General features: G+C 39.0%; 2 protein-coding genes across 3 annotated transcripts in view; one reads left to right on the plus strand and one right to left on the minus strand.

Moving 5' to 3' along the window:
• The window catches only part of cep126 (centrosomal protein 126), a 33365-nt gene extending 32586 nt beyond the window's left edge, over positions 1-779 (minus strand). The window contains exon 1 of the mRNA XM_037539966.1: positions 568-779. The gene's annotated coding sequence lies outside the window, so the exon portion shown is untranslated. The remainder of the gene's footprint in view (positions 1-567) is intronic.
• arfgap2 (ADP-ribosylation factor GTPase activating protein 2) overlaps positions 1-19791 on the plus strand; it is a 25339-nt gene continuing 5548 nt past the window's right edge. The window contains exons 1-12 of one of the 2 annotated variants that reach the window (XM_017708032.2): positions 1-108; positions 4683-4801; positions 7236-7308; positions 7421-7552; positions 8730-8810; positions 9966-10080; positions 10493-10549; positions 12865-12909; positions 16329-16381; positions 16925-17061; positions 18839-18970; positions 19188-19316. In XM_017708032.2, coding sequence (XP_017563521.1) covers positions 37-108; positions 4683-4801; positions 7236-7308; positions 7421-7552; positions 8730-8810; positions 9966-10080; positions 10493-10549; positions 12865-12909; positions 16329-16381; positions 16925-17061; positions 18839-18970; positions 19188-19316 — 1145 coding nt within the window. In that variant the 5' untranslated portion in view covers positions 1-36. The remainder of the gene's footprint in view (positions 109-4682; positions 4802-7235; positions 7309-7420; positions 7553-8729; positions 8811-9965; positions 10081-10492; positions 10550-12864; positions 12910-16328; positions 16382-16924; positions 17062-18838; positions 18971-19187; positions 19317-19791) is intronic. The other variant, XM_017708033.2, reaches the window with a different exon arrangement.

The raw sequence follows: 19791 nt of genomic DNA on the forward strand, positions 1-19791 counted from the left end.
CCTTGGTGCTGTGTGTTTGGTTGCGGATGGTGCAGGATGGCGATGGAGCCGAATAAAACAGAGATTCTCACGATTTTCAAAAGACTGCGGGGGATTCCCACAAATAAGGTAACGAACACATAAACAACACGTACGTGACTTATTATATCCGCCGCTGTCGTGTTTAATTCTGGCGTATGAGCTCTAATTTCGGCGTTTTTAATGTGTGATTACGTGTCAGTTCTCGGTGACTCGTTAAGCCGGTGCGGACAGAGGCCTTCATGCTAAAGCTAAAGCTAACGGCGTCAGGTCGCATACAACTTACACAGAGCAGCGAAGCCTCGGGGGCTGAAGACGTGAAGTGGGTTGTTCAGTAACTGTGGGGTCAACACGAGTCGGATTTAGGCTCGTACTGTTCAGGGCTTGGGTGAATATTTTGGGGGAAGTCCTCGGGAAGTTCACTGGTGTGCTACGTGACGTTAGCCGCTGGCTGGCTAGCGAGTGTTTCGTCAGCTGAAGCGGTGTTTATTAATCCGGCTCCTGGTTTAAAATCCCCGTTTATCTTGGTGTTTTTCTGTTCTTACTCACCCATTTTAACCCGAGAAAGGGCGCCGAGCTAATGAGAGGTTCATTTGGATGCCTTAGACCGGGAAAACACTAACGTTAAAGGGCAGGTGAAGCTGAAGTCGGCGGCTTTTATTCGCCACCGTCTTGTTCGCATTTTCCAGTTCCGCCTTAAACTGCTACCATTTAAGGTGGAACAGCTAATTGGGGCTTCGTAAAGAATAGGCACAAATACAGGAGCAGAGCTGGCTTTGGCATATTAGAAATGTTAAGTCCTTAATGAGGTTAGGTGGGGTGTCAAATCAGGAGAAACGGTGCTGTGCGGGGTTAAAACAGGGGAAGGATTGGGAACATCTGCTTTAGCCGGCTGGGATCTATTAGCCAGTTTTCCAGGATTGCAAAGCCACGTACGCAGCCAAGCGCCAGCATCTCCAATGACTGAATTACGAAGGAAATACAGGCAGTTCCAGGCCGAACAAGTGAAAAACAATACATGATTTGACGGGAGCCGCGTCATCTTTACCCCTTCTTTAGACATTTGACACGATGTAGTGCGAGGTAGCTTATAGAGATGTGCCGATATGGGAATTCAGGACTGATGGACGATTTTTTCCATGTCGATGCTGATGTCAGTACTCACGCTTTTCTGAAAGGTTTACATTTGGACTAAATTGTCCGTATAGACCAGTGTATTTATTTATAGAGTGTTAGAAATCCGGTAAAAGATCAGTGCTCAAGTCTGACCAATAATCCAGACAGACGTGCCACATCTTGAGGGTGGATTTTTTCCCTTCTACTTTTGCTGGTGGGAGGGGGTCAGATATCTTATGCCACTCTTAGGAAGCTAGGAAAGAAAATCCTGAAGCAACACTTCAAAGCGGTTTTTCAGAAGCCCCTCCCACCTTCAAGATACGTCATCAGAAGGGGGTTTTCCTAATCCTGCTGCGGTTTGCACATGAATGTCTCTCTGAATTTTTGGTCAGATTAATTTAAGTGACACTTTTTACTCCCACAAACAGGGAAATTTCACCTCTGCATTTAATCCATCCATGCAGTGAACCACCACATACACACTAGTGAGCACACGCACTACGGGGCAGTGAGCACACTTGCCCGGACCGGTGGGCAGCCCTATCCACGGCGCCCGGGGAGCAGTTGGGGGTTAGGTGTCTTGCTCAAGGACACGTCAGTCATGGACTGTCGGCACTGGGGATTGAACTGGCAACCTTCTAGTCACAAGGCCGGTCCCTAACCTCCAGCCCATGAATCTAAGCATCGTACAATTCTGTACAAAAATAATGATTGTATATAGCTTTTAATATTTCTAATGTGCAACAAAGGACATCTGGAATACTTGTTTATACCAGCTGCTAAAAGGGCCCATATCATGGAAATCTGAGTTTTTCATTTCTTAAACGATAGTTTTATGTAGTTTGTAAAGATGATTTAATATTCAAAACGTACACTTCACTCACCAGTCCAGACAGTCCATTTGGGGAAACCAGGCTTCAAAAGCACCCTGATTCTGTAATGTCACAAAAAAATCAACACATTTACACACATCCACCTTTTCATCCTGCAGTTTAGATCCATCTGTTCACGCCAAACCAATATGGAGTCTTTCAGCCCGGACTGCATTTAAATGAGGCACAATACTGGGCACCCAAACAGAACAGATATCATTTACATATCTTAAAGGCGCAGGAACAAAACCAGCCTGTTTAAGGAATAGAGAGAGGCTGGTGAAGAATTCTGACTGTTTTGAGGCATAAACCCATAGAAACATTATAAGTACACCTCAACGAGGAAAACAAAACAAGAATAATGTAGGATAAGGGCTGTTTATTTAAGCCCCATGCAAGCACAACATGTCTGTACACATGGATTTGAAGTATTCTGTGTTTTGCTTTGGATGGCTGGGCATGTGGATGTGGGTTTAATGCCAGGCCAACATGCTGTACATCACTGAGCTGCAGCATTAGGTCTGGAGGACTTGTGAAGGTCAAATGTTTATTGACAGGATTGCTGAATGTGCCTTAGTTGTGTGTTTCCCTTTTAAAAAGGCTTCTTGGTTCAGGCTGGTGAAGTTTTCTGCATTGTTGTCATAGTTACTCAAGGTTTTCTGAGCACTTAACCCTGCACAGTGGCTGCTAATGTCTTTAGAATTAAGCTTTCCAGAACTGTCTGGCTCTTGGCAGGGATGTAAACCACTCCACTGAGGACTAAGAGAGATTGCAGGGAAAGTGAAGGTACAAAAAAACACCATAATTAGGGATGCACAATAATATTAGATCACATGAGCATAGACATGCTCTAATAAATAATAATAATAATAATAATAATAATAATAAGAGCACGGAAGGTTGCCAGTTCAATCCCCAGTGCCGACAGTCCATGACTGACGTGTCCTTGAGCAAGACACCTAAGAGCAAGACATGATAATGATAATAACAAGAAAAGAATTTATGACAGAATAATAATATAACAGTAATCAGCGTCGGACAGGTGTTTAGATTTATACAACAGTTCCGACCACGCAAGCTGGTTGGCTGAGAAGCGTTCTAACTAGGGATGTCCAGATCAAGTTTTTCTGCCCCTGATCAGAGTCATTTAATATTGACCATCTTCCAATATCGAGTCTCAATCCGATACTTGCAGTGTATTTTCCTAGATAATACTATTGCACAGTGCACAATTCAGATTACAGTTTGATAAAAATCAGTCCATTGTATATGTGTCACAACTGAATAGCATTGTAGTTCATTAAGAAAAACATTGCCTGCTTCCAAGACATGTTTTTTTTATTATTATTATTTTTACAAAATAAAAGTAAACAAACTAAAAGATGTCTTTATTAATAGCTTGGAATAGCAGTGCAGCAGTAAAACTAGAACACTCAAAATGAGTAATATAATTATAATTCCACTTTAAAGTGTTGTAACAGCTTAATGTTCGCAATCAACTTAACTTAATCATGACAAAAAAACTAAATTCCACCTAGTGCTGCATTATAGTAGAAATAATATACAAAAAATCTGAAATCTCAGTTGCACTTAAGTGGTGTAGCAGCTTAATTTGAACATGTAAAAAAAAAAAAAAACCCAAAAAACTGTTTCCACTTATAAGAGTCACAGCATTACAGTAGAATATCAAAATAATAAAGTTGAGTTGTACTTTTTTGTAATCTGGAAAGGCCAGTTCTTAAAGTGCTTTTTAGAGCTGCTACAGTTTTTCCTTTCTTGTATTCAGTTATCTACACTCTGACTCTCACTTCCAAGTGAAGTGAAGGGTTTTTTGAGGTAAAGTAGCATCTCTGCTCAAAATATTTACAGAAGAAGGAAAAACGTTTTGAACTTTCAGTGCAAGTTAATTTAACAAGATTTAGTTCTAAGTAATTTTGGACCATTTCTGTTTGTCATGAAGTTTTGACAAAGGAAACAGCTGGTACTTTTCAAATTGCCTTAAATGAAAAACGTCAAAAACGGATGCGCAAGGTTTTGTTCCGACAGTGACTATGTTTACAGTCATAGGCAAAAGTTTGAACACCCCTGGTCAAATTACATGTTTTGTAGATTTTCTTAGTTAAAAATAAGTTGACACAATTTGTACAGGGAGTAAAATTGGAGAAATTCCATGTGGTTAAGGTGTAAACTGTCATTCACTGTGGTTTGATAATTGTGCTTTGACTTGTGTTCACTGTAGAGGATGTGTTCACCTGTTTTCACGTAAGAACTGTGTAACTATGTAACGTACAAAATGTAACGTGACCAGGGGCATCCAAACTTTTGCATACGACTGTAGCATCAGCCTCGGCAGATATGTACATGAGAACGTTTCAGAATCAGCCGGCAGTTCCCATTTTGGGAATTTTTTTTTCCCATTCCCATCACAAATTAAAACCTAATTACATTTTAATGCAAATTAAATATCTAGTGGGCGTAAGTGTTTGATCCCAGTATGTACACAAAAAAACTCACACTAAAGACACTGCGATCTCGTTGTAATAACACCTCCACTCTAGTACTTTGGGAAGGTCATATTAAATTGTGCGTGAATGAAAAGTTTGCATAGATTGTGTGTTCAGGGAATGAGCGCTTTCACAACCTCTGTTAATCTTCTAAACTCATCTTTCCTCACAGGCCTGCTTCGACTGTGCTGCTAAGAACCCGAGCTGGGCTAGTATTCCATATGGAGTTTTCCTTTGCATTGACTGCTCAGGGATCCATCGTTCACTGGGTGTTCACCTGAGCTTCATCAGGTTTGTGGTTTGGTCTGTCTGTTTACTGTGCTGTCTGTTACACTGTAATCAGAACTGATTGTCAGCAAGGGTTTAAATTACTGACGTTCAGGAGACCCAAATATATGTTTTTGATGAAAAACTTGGTTTGTTAGTGCTGGATGGTTTTAAGGGGGATTCAACTAATTATTATGTAATTTTTATAGACTGAAATGGTCAAAATGTAAACAGTTATTTATAGTGATTTGATGTGAAATTTTTTGTCAAAAAGAAAAAAAGAAAAGAGTCAGAACCTTTTTTGTGTTGTGATGATAGAAACTAGATATCTGAAGAGTTTAATGCCTTTTAAATCAGCTTCACAGAAAGTTAGAATACAAAATAGTTATGAATATGCTGGCTGATGCCTGAGACATCGTTTTACAATAGTTCTGAGAAGTACAATGATGTTTTAGGGCCACTGATAAAATAAAAATAGTGGACTTTGAGTAAAAAGTCATAATATTTACAGTAAAAAATCGTGCTATTTTAAGGAAAAAAACTCGTACTATTTCGAATAAAACATGGTAGAATTACCATGAAAAGTGGCATTAATACCAGTAAAGGTCGCATTATTGTGGCCAAAGTCTTTGCAAAGTGAAGCAGCACCTCCCTGTGTTAAATGAGGCGCTTTGAGTTGGTGGAGTTACATTTTATATCGATTCACCCCTTAAAGAAACACTCAGCCTCCCTGTCTGTCCTGCACATCAGCATCAGCCTGGTATTAGTATAAGAAACGGCTCAGCAGGAAACTGTTTATCTAGAATAAAGAGCTAGACGGACTTGGAGGAAACTTTCTGTCTGTGTGGTTGAAGGAGAATCTCAGGCAGGCTTGTCCACACAGCTATCGGGGGCTACATCTCCCCCCATTTAAAGAGGGCATGAAGTTGCACAGACTGTGAGAAAGACAGTCAAAATGATCGACCCACAGAGATAGGAACTCCGGCGCCAGCACAGCATCCGAGACCCCACACGTTATGTCAACCCCCCTATGGTTAGCTCACTTTATCCTCAAAATAGTACGACTATATTCTCAATAAAAAAAAAACTTTAACAGTGGGCCTAAAATGATGTTGTAGATGATCTTCAGTCTAAAACATTTTTAAAGTCAGTTCATGAGGTACAGACGGGGTTCTGCTTGACAAAGGTATGTTTCAGGTTTAGTATTAACTTTAGCATCATCAGCATTACATAAAGCTCAGAAGACACATGTAGGTTCACAGGTAGTTTCGGATAGTAAATAAATGACTATTTTATCTTGACCTCTGGTTTTTCTCAGCACCATTGTAAAGAAATCCAAGTTGCCAAGTTTCTCTACAATGAACCATTTCACACCAAACCACCCTGAATGACTTCGTTTACATCAACAATTAAACCATGCAGACATTTTGTAAAATCAGTGAAATTTCTCTTTATCAAAATCCAGTGTCACAGTGTCAGAAGTTTCTGTTTGTATTACCAAAGAATGTCTTACAAACCCAACTCGGCTCGTTTTGACTGGACTGTTCAGTTTCCTTCCCAATTTGCACAGTACAAATTTAGCTTTTTACTTTAGCACTGGAGCAAAAAGCCTAACATTGCTAACACTAGAAGTCAGTAGTTGCCAAAATCTTTGATGTAAATACATTCCCAAAACTCAAAGGGCATCCAGGTCTTCATTTAAGGTGGTGCAGACTTGTCAGTGCTCAGGACACAGTATGACTCTGAACTAGGAACATGAACAAAACTGCCCTGTACGGCTAAATGTAGTTTGCAGTTTTATAAATAACTATTAGTCTTGAATTTTTGAACTGAACTGTCATTGTAGATGGAAACATCAAAAATGATATGAATTTAATTCCTACACTTCCTTTAAAATGACTCCAAAGGGAACCTTTCATAGTAAACTTTAACTGATCAGAAAACATTTTTACAGAAACTTTTTTTTTGTTATTGTTTAAATCAGTCTGAAGCAAATGACACACAGCAATTTTTGTCATCTTTAAATGTTAGAATAGAAAGAGTATTACCCACACAGCGACTTATCTAGCAAAAGTATGTATTTTTCCTTTAGATAATTTATTATGCTTTGATTTATTGTGTTTTGAAATGGTTTCTGATGTTATTGAAGTATTTGATTGTATGTTTTTTCAACTGCGCCTGTCCTGTTTTGGTACTTTAATGGAATAAATCTGTACTTTTACTGGACTTATGTGACTTCTCAGAAGTGTGTGGGCAATACTTTTTCTGCTCTATTTAGATTTTTTGCATTATGCCCCTTTAGTAATCTGTGTTTTGTGGAGCACATAAATAATCTCATCTTTTAATGCTGAAATGTTGCTCAACACTAGCCAGCGGACAGTTTGGACAAAACAATGTGTTCAGAAAGCGCGGAGTCTAATCTGTGGGTTTTTACTGAATGATTTGTTGCTGTTTTCAGATCCACGGAGCTTGACTCCAACTGGAGCTGGTTCCAGCTGAGATGTATGCAAGTCGGAGGGAACGCAAATGCGGTAGGTTCTCCTACTGAGCATTATTAAGGCTCAAAACATTGTAATCATTTTGTGTTCGTGAGTGAAATGCTGACTTGTATTCTTTTCCTCTGGGAATCCTCTCCTGGTGCAGACGGCGTTCTTCCGCCAGCATGGCTGCACAACCAACGACACCAATGCGAAATACAACAGCCGTGCAGCACAGATGTACCGGGAGAAGATCCGACAGCTCGCCAACGCTGCTCTGTCCAAATATGGCACTGATGTAAGCTGCAGTTCTGACAGCTTTAGCGACTCGCATTAGGCCAATATTAATGGCCAGTTGTACTATTGACAGTGACAAATGTTCTGCCGTCACTGAGAGATTTTATGTGCAACCCCAAATTTTTCTTCCTGCTACATTTAAGCATAAATATAGACAATTACGTATCATATTAAATGCTTTACACAGCTTTCGCTACTCAGTTTATGATTCTGTTTATTTGCTTTAATGTGCTAAATAAAGATTTTTTTTCTCCTTCAAAATTTCTGCATAATTAAATACTTAAGATGTAAGCAAAGTAATTTAGAGTGGTGTGATGGAAAGTTTTCTGTTCTGGAGAAAAGAGTCAGAATCATTCACAGAGGTGATTATAGGAACCAGACATCTGAGGAGTTTGAGTTTAAGCTACCACACCAAATTATTACAAAAAATGAAGACCTTGACTGACACCTCAGATATTGTTTTAAGATTTTTATGAAGGTTTTGACCTTAAAGGGGCTTTTAAAATTAGTTCTAAAGTAGAAGTAATAAACTTTTACATGCTTAAACAAAGCAAAAGATTTTTTCAATATCACTTTTTACAGCTGTTTATCATCATTTAATGTTGCATTTAAAAACTAAGATAGGTGTAGGATCACTGATGGATTTGGATAGTAAATTTAATGGCTATATATTGTAGACAATGCAACGTTACAGTGCATCATTTTAAATTAAAATATTTTTAATTACTTTGTTCACATTTCAATTGAATATGCAGAAACATTCAAAAATTGGTCTTTCATTATCATTATTGTAGATTTTTTGATTATGACATACATTTATGATGTTCTTTAAACATCTTTACTCTTCATATTTACTAGTATTGTTTGGACGTTATGTATTATGTACCTTTCTGTATCTGTCCGCTGGGCAACGTGTGTCAGTATGTACACAGCGGTACACAATCTGTTCTTGCTCTCATACTGTTTCCACGTTCACAGCTTCAGCTAATCTTTGGCCCTGTGAGTCACTAGAGCATTGGATCAAACTCCACTTTATATCAGCGTAGTTTAGTCTTACCTTCACAATTGATTGTCTGATGTTATCAGTCACTGCTTAGAATATTTTGCTGAAACAGCAAGTGCAGGTATGTTCTGAGAGTGTTTGTGCTGTTGGTAATGATAATATTTTTACCCCTCAGCTGTGGATCGATAATACAGGAAACGTTCATTCCCCGACTGCAGAGAAGAAAGAGGCGGATTTCTTTGACGAGCACACTCAGGTGAGCTGCACGCAGTCATGTTTTCTCTGGTGTTTACCCTTTAAGACTGAACAATGCTGCCTTTAAACGTTGTTCATTTTTCAAACAGTTGTAATTAAATTGCACATTAACCTTGAGAAGCTGAGATTTCTGGCAAAATCCATTATAGTGTGAAATCCTATGCCCAGTCTATACTGGCTTCAGACTCCTATATTGTCTGCCCACAAGATCTCAGTGGGTGTAGATTGATGAGCAGTAGGGATGTGTGTGGTTGCTGCTACTGTCAGAACAAAACCTCAGATTTCCATTTTTCTCTTTTCTCAGTTTTTGCTGTAATTTGAAAATGCCTGCTGCCCTTTTATATTGTGTGTAAATTTCATGATGAATGGACCAAAACAAATGGCCCAGAATGAGTTTGGGGTTTAAAAAGTCTGGTTCCATTGACCTATATTAAAAGTAGTTTTTATTAAAAGTATGTTTTTTTTCCCTTCTTCTGTAAATGCATTATTTTGGAGATATGAAGTTTTGTTACTACAGCAGCGATACATTTATATATACACCCACACAAACATCACATACAGTGTAAGTGTTAGGAAGAAGACTGACCGACATCTGTGTATAGTAAAAAGGTTTTTTTTTCCTCTGCAGTAAAACGTTCTCCCATTTGCTGGTGCTTTTGTTTTGTCAAATCAGGACAGGAAAGTGATTTTTATATATATATATATATATATATATATATATATATATATATATATATATATATATATATATATATATATATATATCCATCCATCCATTTTCTAAGCCGCTTCCATATATATATATATATATATATATATATATATATATATATATATATATATATATATATATATATATATATATATATAAAAAGCATAGATTCATTACAGGAATCATTCTGTTCGTTACAGGATTAGTGCCATTTCAGCATAGATTCATTACTGGACTCGTTCTGTTCGTTACAGGATTAGTGCCGTTTCAGGATAGATTAATTGCAGGATTTGTTCTGTTTGTTACAGGATCTGTGCTATTTCAGCATAGATTTCTTGCAGGATTTGTCCTCATTCTTTCTTTTATCCTCTCTGTAAAAACTACAGCAAAAGGAAAGACCTTTTTTCTTTGTTCATGTAACTAAATTATTATGTTCATGTTCAGGCTGCCACCAGCTGGGACATGGCCTCCCCTTCCCTGTCGGAGCAGAATGGAGCCATCACCATCAATTCCCAACTGGAACAGGACGGTCCCAGAGTGGCCGAGACTGTCGCTGCTCGTGAGTCTGCTTCCATACATATCATCCTGCTGCAGCTATATGCAGACATAAATGCACACACAGTACTACGGCTGTCACTGTTGATTATTTATTAAATCAAGTAATATATTTATTATTTTGAAAACACTAATCTGAGGTTTTTAAATATTCTAAAGTGTTGTATCAATTTTATTAAAATATAGTATAATTATGGAAAACACACTGTGCATGTAAATGAGTGTGTATCAGTTTCTAATTGTGCAGTAGCAGAATCAAAAGTGCATTATCCACACACATTGCCACTAATTGTTCTTTGTAGGTAATTCAGTATGTGTGGAAGATGGGTTTTTTTTTTTGTTGTTGTTGTTTTTTTTTAAAAATAAATCTCGTAATTTTGCCCGCCTACTTAATATCTTCTTTTCAACTCTTCCAGAACTAGACGAAGGCCCCAGCATTGAAGGGTTAAGCACAGATACAAAAGCCCCTATAGGTGAGTGTTTCTGTGAGTAGTTTTATTTATGTAAAGTGCTGTGAAAAATCTAAGGCAGTCTTAGAAAAATATATACTTTATGAACTTTTTACAATCATATGTAAATGTTTGAACAGAAAGTTTGTCAAATTAATTAGTTTTGTTGATTTCCTAAGTGAAAATAAGTTAACACATACTCTATAGAGAACACAGCATTTTTGCTACTTGTACTGCGCAATTTCTACTTACTAAAGGGGTGCCAAAACCTTTTTTATATTTATATAAGTTTCTAGGCCGTGAGCATTCACTTTCAGTTTTTGACAAAATTTCAAAGGACCTGTTCTTTACATTGTGTGTAAATTTCAAGATGAACGGATCAAAAGAAATGACCCAAATTGAGTTGGAGAGACGTCTGGTTACATTGATTTACATTAAAACTACAGTATGTTTTTTCATTCTGCTGTAAAGTTAAAAATTTGGAGATACGAGGTTTTGTTAGATAGTAGCAATATAATAAAACCAAATAAACATTACGTTATCGAATGAGATTGTTACATTCTCATCTCAAGGAAGTCCAGTATTTACAGTTTCCATCCAATACATAGTTTACCTGTTCAATCTTTCATTAAATTAAATCAGGTCCTGGGGAGGGAATTTAATGAATCCATGCCATGTCTGGAGTCCAAGAAGAAGTCAGGAACTACGCCTTTATTCTAGACAAATTATTAATAACTTAATAAAACAATAAATCTTTATTTATTTAATATTAGATTAGATGCAAATGAGCAGAGTGGTATAGTGGCAAAAACACACTTGCTGCCAACAATATAAATAGCCTGAAACCAGTTTCGTAGCTGTTTGAGTTTTGCCCAGTACTCTGTGTGTGTGTGTATGTGTTATGATTATAGTGTGAATATTGCATTTGAGTACTTTTTTGCGCACTTAATGGTGTGCTACACAAAAAAGTATCCCTGCATTTATGCCACACACTGCACTCACTCAGACCAAATTCATCAGCATGAAATGTATTGAGGTGTTCTGGTATCTGCAGAACTGCCATGTCAGTGAATCCCATCAAACATTTGCACCATGTCAACCTCAGATATGACCACAAATGCCATGGAAACTTCAGTGATTGTCAGTATGTTGAGACAAAATTAGGCAAATAACATTACAGGAGAAGACAAATACATTCTCAAGGTAATGTAAAGAGATTTTATTCTAAGTGAGTTTGGATAATTTCTTTTGGTCCATTCATCATAAAATGTTCACACAATATAAAGCAGCTGCTGTGCTCAAATGAAGTAGAAGGGTTAAGCACAGATGCAAAAGCTCCTATAGGTTTTCTGTTGTCTGCCTAATTGCCGTGTCAGTGAATCCCATCAAACATTTGCACCATGGAAGAAAGGGTCAGCCTCACATATGACACCAAATGCAAAGAAAAATCTGTGACTATCACTGTGTTTAGACAAAATTTGGCAAATTCTCAAGTTTGAATGCAAGTTAATATAAAGAGTTTTTTTCAAAGAGATTTGGGACCTTCTCTTTTGGTCCATTCGTCATAAAATTTTCACACAATATAAAGCAGCTGTTGAGATCAAATGAAATAGAAAAATAAAAATTGACAATACTTACCTTTTAAAATAATTAGTCTGATAATAAACAGATAATAAAAAAGCACTTTGTGGATTTATCTTGAGAATTCATTTAAGTTGTTTAACATCAATGAAATCCTTCAGATTTGTTTCTAATGATTCAACCAGATATCGTTGATTTGTATATTCAAAGAAGCAAACATTGTCAATTTATGAATGAATTCAGAACCATCAGCAAACCGTGTTTTGCACAAAGAGGAAATGGACCTCCGCATTTGACCCATCCGTGCAGTGAAACACCCACTCACATGCCCACTATTGAACACACACACACTAAGGGGCAGTGAGCACACTTGCCCAGAGCGGTGGGCAGCCCTATCCGGGGAGCAATTGGAGGTTAGGTGCCTTGCTCAAGGGAACTTCAGTCATGGGCTGTCGGCCGAGGGGATCGAATCAGCAACCTTCCGGTCACAGGGCTGGTACCCTAACCTATAATAAATATGACCCAGTCTCAGATAGAAATGCCTTATGCCCAAACACTTTTACAGAGCAAAACGAAACTGTCCAGAATCTCTGAGATTGGAAAAGGGTTACTTTGATCCGGCACGCAGTTTATGAACTGTAGCCACCTGTCAGTAATAGAGAGGGTGAAGGGCCATTATCGGACTTCTGTAATTTGAATTAGATAGGAGACTCCTCTGCTAATTCTCTGTAACAACCATCTCTGCTCTGTTAATGCAGATGTCTCAATGAAATTGGCGCCTGATGAGCCAGAGCCTCTTAAAGGTGATTTGAATGATTTTGAATTGGCTGGGTGCCTCCTGGCTGGCTGGATATCAGCAGCATGTTTCTGTGCTTGATTGACGCTTGGGTGGAGTGTGGCACGCCTGCTTTTAGCCCAAATCTCTCTCTCTCTCTCCACATTAAACCACCAGTTTTCAGACATCCTGCATTTTATTAACGGCTGAAAATTTACAACCAGTTTACTGATAGTCTTCTGTAATTCCTTTGCAAACTCAAAAGCTGCGCTAGAACTTGCTTTTTTTGTCTCTTTTCTGAGACCCAACGAACGTGAGATTCCTACAGCGAATGTTTCTGTAACCAGCTATTTTAACTACCCAGCTAATGCTAACAGCTGTTTAAACAGCTGCTTCTGCCACCGTTTATTGTTCTTTAGCCTGCTGTTAGCGTGATTTACGTAGCGAGCGGCTGGTGAGACATCAAGTGCACTAAAACTGCAGTCGCTGCTTAAACATTCATTTTTGGAAGCTTAACATATCTGAGTGTATAATAAAGAACCATAGATTATATGGATTATAGATGTAAGTAGAAAGAACTGCAATGACAGTTGGAAAGGATACAAAGATGATAAAAATGCTGCAAAGATGTAAATAACACCCTTCGGATGACTTGATAGCGAGAGAATGTGTTGCGTGCAGCTTGTGTTTGAATTGCTTTGTGCAGGCCAGTCAAGTTCTTCCATACCAAACTCACTCATCCATGTCTTTATGGACCTTGCTTTGTGCACTGGTGTGCAATCTGAAGGCCACGTGAAGTTTGGAGGTCTGTAGTGATTGACTCTGCAGAAAGTTGGTGCCCTGCGCACTGTGTGCCTCAGCATCCGCTGACCCCACTCTGTCAATTTACATGGCCGTCCACTTCGTGGCTGAGTTGCCAATCACTTCCACTTTGTAATAATCCCACTGACAGTTGACTGTGGAATATTTAGTAGTGAGGAAATTTCAAGACTGGACTTGTTGCACAGGTGGTGTCCGATTGCAGTACCACGCTGGAATTCACTGAGCTCCTGAGAGCGACCCATTCTTTCACTAATGTCTGTAGAAGCAGTCTGCAGGCGTAGGGGCTTGGTTTTATACACCTGTGGCCATGGAAGTGACTGGAACACCTGAATTCAATGATTTGGGTGGGTGAATGAATACCTTTGGCAATAGTGTATGGTCCCTGACTAAAGGTACTGAGATGTACCCTTAAGGGTCCCACCCCAGTGACGAGAGGTACTGCCCCAGTGACAGTTTACCTTTTTTTCTGAGAGTGTAATAGCAAGTATTCCAACCAGCATGTCGCCTTGACTTGTTTTCTGATTTATGACGTGGCCTGTAGACTTTAGCTCAGCATTGTCTGACCCTTCTCCTTGTGATCTGCTCACCTATAGTTCCAGCTCTAATCTGACACCTAATCAGAGGTCAGGGACATGTGAACATTAGAGACAAGTGAGTTGAGTTAAGGTTGGAACTGAACTTTGTGGGAAGAAAGAGGAAAGTTGGGTTGGACAGCTTGGATTTTTCTCCTCAGTTCGATTTGAACACTGGTATAATGAGCTGTAGTAGACAAATGCTTAAGTCTGCACATCCAATGCATTAGTTTCACTGCTAGGGCTAATGGTCACTGATCTCATCAAAAGCACTTCAGCAGGACCTCTCCTCTCTGTTTTCGGGGCTTGTTATCTTAAAGTCTTTCTGTATAGAGCCCAAGCACACCAAGGTCCACTGAGAATTAATGTACTGGAATAATGAGATTAGAGATGCTTTCTTTCTCGTTCGATGGATGGAGTGCATATTTGCTTGTGTGCTTAATCAGGCCTAACGTCTCCATTTGTTCCTTCTAGTGGGTCTCTAAGGGCCAGGTTCAGTTTAGCCCACTATAAGGGCTTTGTCTAAAGAGTGTGGACGTCATCATTGCCCTTAAAAATGGCATCATGTCAAGAGAACTGCAGCCATAATCTGTTATTCTTGTGTATCAGGGATTTGGGGATTGTGTGTTGGCTGTTGTCCTACTGGCTTGATTTCCTCAAAGTGTTGTGTTTTGTTTTTGGCATTTTTCTTCACACTAATAGGGCTGCCACTGTTGATTATATTAGTAGTAATCTGCCAATTATTCTGCTGATTAGTCAAGTAGTTGGAGTTATTTGAAAAGACTGAAGTAAAATAGGCAGAACTGAGCAGCAACAAAATCTGGAGAGTCTTTAAAGGATTCTAAAATACTTTGTTGGTAAACAACAAACTAAGAAGCCTTTAAAGAGCCCATATCCTAGATTTCTCTTCCATTTTAACCTTTATTTATCAAAAACACTCATAATACATTTTAAGTGACCATATTCCAACCTTTTTTAACCCTTATTATTAAACAGTCTGTTACTGTGCCTTTGATGAGGCATAACATCATGATCACCTCCTTGTTTCTACGCTCATTGTCCATTTGATCAGCTCCACTTACTGTATAGGTGCACTTTGTAGTTCTACAGTTACAGACTGTAGACCATCTGTTTCTCTGATACTTTGTTACTCCTTTCACCCTGTTCTTCACTGGTCAAGACCCCCATAGACTCTTACAGAGCAGGTACTATTTGGGTGGTGGATCATTCTCAGCATGTAAATTCATGCAAATGAACTGTTTTATTGGTTGCTTTGTATTTTGCCTCATTCAAAAAGCATTCCAGATCAAAGTACTTAAAAATTCAGCCTTTATGACGAGGCTAAACTGCTGTTGGACGTCATAAAAACGGTGAATTCAAAAACAGACTGGTTTTGTTGTTTCCATATATGGACGATTGAATGGTGAGTTTTGAAACTTGGTGTTTAAATACTTGAAACTATGGTCACACTTTATTTGATTGGTCATCTATAGAGGATCTACAGATACATTTATTATTAACAAATATTCTGGTGATAGTTGACCATCAACAGCATTATGGTTAGGGTGAGGTTTAGGAGTACGTGTAGGTTTAGGGTTGAAGTTAAGGTTATACTTAGATTTAGGTTTAGCATTATATTTAATATAACCTTCCACACTCCAAGTTCAGTTGCATTTCAGTGATATTTAGTTGAATGTTAGTTAAAGAGAGACTACAAGGCATCTACAGTGGACCATCCAAATAAAGTGTTACCCAAACTATTTTATTCTGAAAAGCTAAGATTTTCCATGATGTGGGCCCTTTTAAAAGGGCTCCAGGAAGATTTACAAAATTGCAAGTTGTCAAGTAACCCTTGCCAATTCGTTGATCAGGTACATTGTAATCAATTATTCATCTGTATTTTTTTAACTGAATAACAAAGTGTGACTAGGTAAATGTGGCAGCCCTAAATACTAATGATGTCTGTCTCCGTGTGGTGTGCTCCAGTTTCTGATAAACAGAAAGAGAAAGAGTCGGGTTGGAAATAAAAAATCTGTCGTCTTTTTTGTTTTAGAAGCGAGACCCTCCATTATAGGAAAGAAGAAACCCACCACTACAAAGAAAGGGGTAAGCGTTATGATTCTGATTGCGTCTTTGTCCACTCAGATCTCTCTTTGGAACATGTTCATGATGCAGCAGCGCTCTCATTTAACCAGCAGGTGGCAGGCTAGTATTAGACATTGTTGCCCACACAAAGTCCAAGCATTAAAAGCCGCTGTGATGTTCCCAATAGCCTAAAGAAAGGCATATCGCTATTGCTTCCAACAGATTTCCATTTTTTAAAATCTGAACCTAAAGGAGTAGTCTAGTGTTTTTCAGCCTTGTCTATTATCTGCCACATCTGTGGCACACATTCGAATCCACAGACAGTAATTTTGATACATTACCGTGTACTTACTAAAAGAACAGAACATCTGACTTGAAGCCAGTAGGCAGTTGCAGAAGCTACAGTGCAACAAATGCATGTTGGATTGAAAAATGCAATGTGACTCCTTTAATTCACTTGTGTGTATCAGGGCTCTGTTCCCTCTTTTTGACATTTTACAAGTTATCTTGATCTTGTTTGTCCTTGTGTGAGTCTTTCCCTCATATGTGTTTTTGTGTCCTCAGCTGGGGGCCAAGAAGGGTCTGGGGGCGCAGAAGGTGAGCAGTAAGAGTTTCACTGAAGTGGAGAAACAGGCTCAGGTGGCCGAGAAGATGAGAGAGGAGCAGGCCGCCGAGGCTAAGAAACAAGCTGAGGAGTCCATGTGAGTACTGAACACCAGACAAACTAAGACACTCTTAATACCTGCCCAGTGATGTAATGTGGCTGTTACCCTTACAAAAATGTTTCTATTTAGAACCTTTTTTGCAAATAGTGATGGGCTTGTTAAAAGGCTTGTATTCTGTATCTGAGGTCCACTGATAATGTTTGTAGTTTTATGCACCAAAACAGTCCTGATTCATCTTTTAAATGACAACTTTCCAAACTCTACTAATACCTTAATTAAACAGACTGATTTTGTTACTGTGCCTTTAAGACTGACATGCAAATGATAAAGCAACAGTTCGTTCTGGCCACGTGAGCTGATTGGTTGAATGGTGTTCTAACTGTGCTGTTATTTCACCATAACCTCATAGGTTTTTTTTTCCCCCCAAACACTGTATCACTCCACTGAGACGCTGTTGCTAAGCAACGGCTTTGATAGCTGTAGGAGACGCTCAAGCCATTTGAACATTTTTACTTCTTACTTTGCCACAAACAGAAAACGGACACTTTTAAGATCACATTTCACCGACAGCTGATTTGGTCAGACTCTGAAGACGAGACGACACTAAATTCTCAAACTGTCGTCACCACTGAGCAGCTGTACAGTCGGCGGCTGTGACAGAAGAACAGCTAAACAACCTGGAGTCAGCCTGAAATGAACCCAATACCATTCGCCAAACTAAATAAGCTGTAAGATGCTTTACAGACTGGCTGGAAGAAAACATTAATATTGATCAAGTAAAAAAAATGAAAACTGAGCTAAACTTGATATTGTGGCAGTTTTATGGCTCAGTCCGATTTGGTCAGACTCTGAAGATCAGACTACACATTTGGCGAATGGTATTGGGTTCATTTCTGGCTGATTCCAGGTTGTTTAGGTGTTCCTCTGTCACAGCTGCCGACTTGAAAGCTGCTCAGTGGTGATGACAGTTTCAGAAATTACTGTAAGGAGCTGGAACAGTGAGTGAGCGGAGTTTGTTACTCTGACGTAGCACTGAGTTTTCTTTATTTAACTGTTGTATGAAAGCAATAAAACACTCAATGTCGTGTGTCATTGCTATAACATTACAATTATATTTCGCGATAACGCACCCTCTCGTGTTCTACTGCTTAAGTAACAATCAAGGTGGAAACACTCTTTATAGCTTGAACATAAATTGACAGGACTAACTTGCTGTAGGCTGAATAGGCAAGCGTGTAAGGTGTAGGATTTTGTGAAATCAAAACAGGTTGTTTGCAACTTAGTTTCCATGTATAGACTGGGGAGTAAATGATAGGTTACAAAATATACATTTACATGCTACATCTAAATGTATAAAAGCAAAGTTCATCAGCAAAGACTATAAAATTCAACAAAAGTAAATGAAGGAAATTAAGGTTTCATAATGGCTGTTTTTGACATGCTATGTTTTTAAGCTCTGCAATTTAATTTTGTCCATTTTTATAGGCAACATTGTCATACAGTGTCGTAAATTGCACAAGCAAGTCTGTTAGAGATTACCGATTTAGCCAAGTGCAGTACAGTGAGCCTCCATTACTTGTTAGCTACATTAGCTCTGAATAAGCAATCTTCAGACACCAAATGGTTGCTGAACAAGTGCACTTAGGATAGGGAAGACATTGTTGAAAACGATCAATAATTTTGCTTTAAGATCCAGTGCCTGAATAGCAGTACAACCAGAGTATGGGGCTGAGTACAATAGGAATTTCCTTGGCTCATTCATAGCTATAGATGTCCTGCTGTTGATACACTCTTTTGATTCTGTTCCATTCAGTGTGGCGTCTATGCGCCTGGCCTACAAAGAGCTGGAGATTGACAGGAAAATGGAAGAGAAGAGGCTGCAGAACCTGGAGGGGAAGAAGAGGGAGCAGGCTGAAAGACTGGGAATGGGCTTTGGGAACAGGAGGTATCTGCACCAACCTCTGTAACAGCACCGCACGAACAACAGTGTGCACTTAATCCTGGTTGTGAAATATCCCTGCACTCTGTATTTTTTAGCATTTTAGCATTTCTTCAGAGGTGTGTTGATGAGCACTGTAGCAGGCAGCTATGTAGGAAATGGTGATGATCGTCAGTAGGGCAGCGGTTGATCTGTTTGTCTTCCCCCTGCTCCACCTCTCTAGTGTTGTGTCACACTCGGTGATGTCAGAGATGCAGGTGATTGAGCAGGAAACTCCAGTGGGGTCAAAGTCTTCCTCCCGCTCCAAACTGGACATGTTTGATGAGCCAGGGTTTACCTCAGGACCACCAAAGTAAGTCTCTAGCAGGGCCAATTTGACCATCACTTGATCTCAGTGGTGGTGTGCGTCTATGTACTTGTGTGCATATGTGGGTTTATTGGCATATATATTTTAAATAAATTATTTATTTTTAATGAAGCTGTGCATTACAGTCATTTTACTACAGTTAAAGGAAGCTTTAAAACGATGACTGTTTTGCTCACTGGACGTTGGTAAGGCGCAGTTAGAAGACCTCAGAAGACAAGAAGGTTTTTGTGCTGTGGGGCTGTGAAAAGGAGCTGCTGGTGAAAAACCATCCCTAATTCAGATTAATTCACGAGGTCACTTGACGTGTTCCACTGTAGTTCCTCACAACTCAGTTCCAACTGAGGAAAATCTCTCGAGCAAAAAGACCAGTTTTTGTTCCTTTTTTTGGCACAGTACATTCATGCAGGACTGTATCACTAACAACAGTTGAGAGGCCCTTTAACAAGGAATCAGTTGGACA

The sequence above is a fragment of the Pygocentrus nattereri genome, chromosome 7, assembly GCF_015220715.1.
Source record: "Pygocentrus nattereri isolate fPygNat1 chromosome 7, fPygNat1.pri, whole genome shotgun sequence".
Lineage (NCBI taxonomy): Eukaryota > Metazoa > Chordata > Actinopteri > Characiformes > Serrasalmidae > Pygocentrus > Pygocentrus nattereri.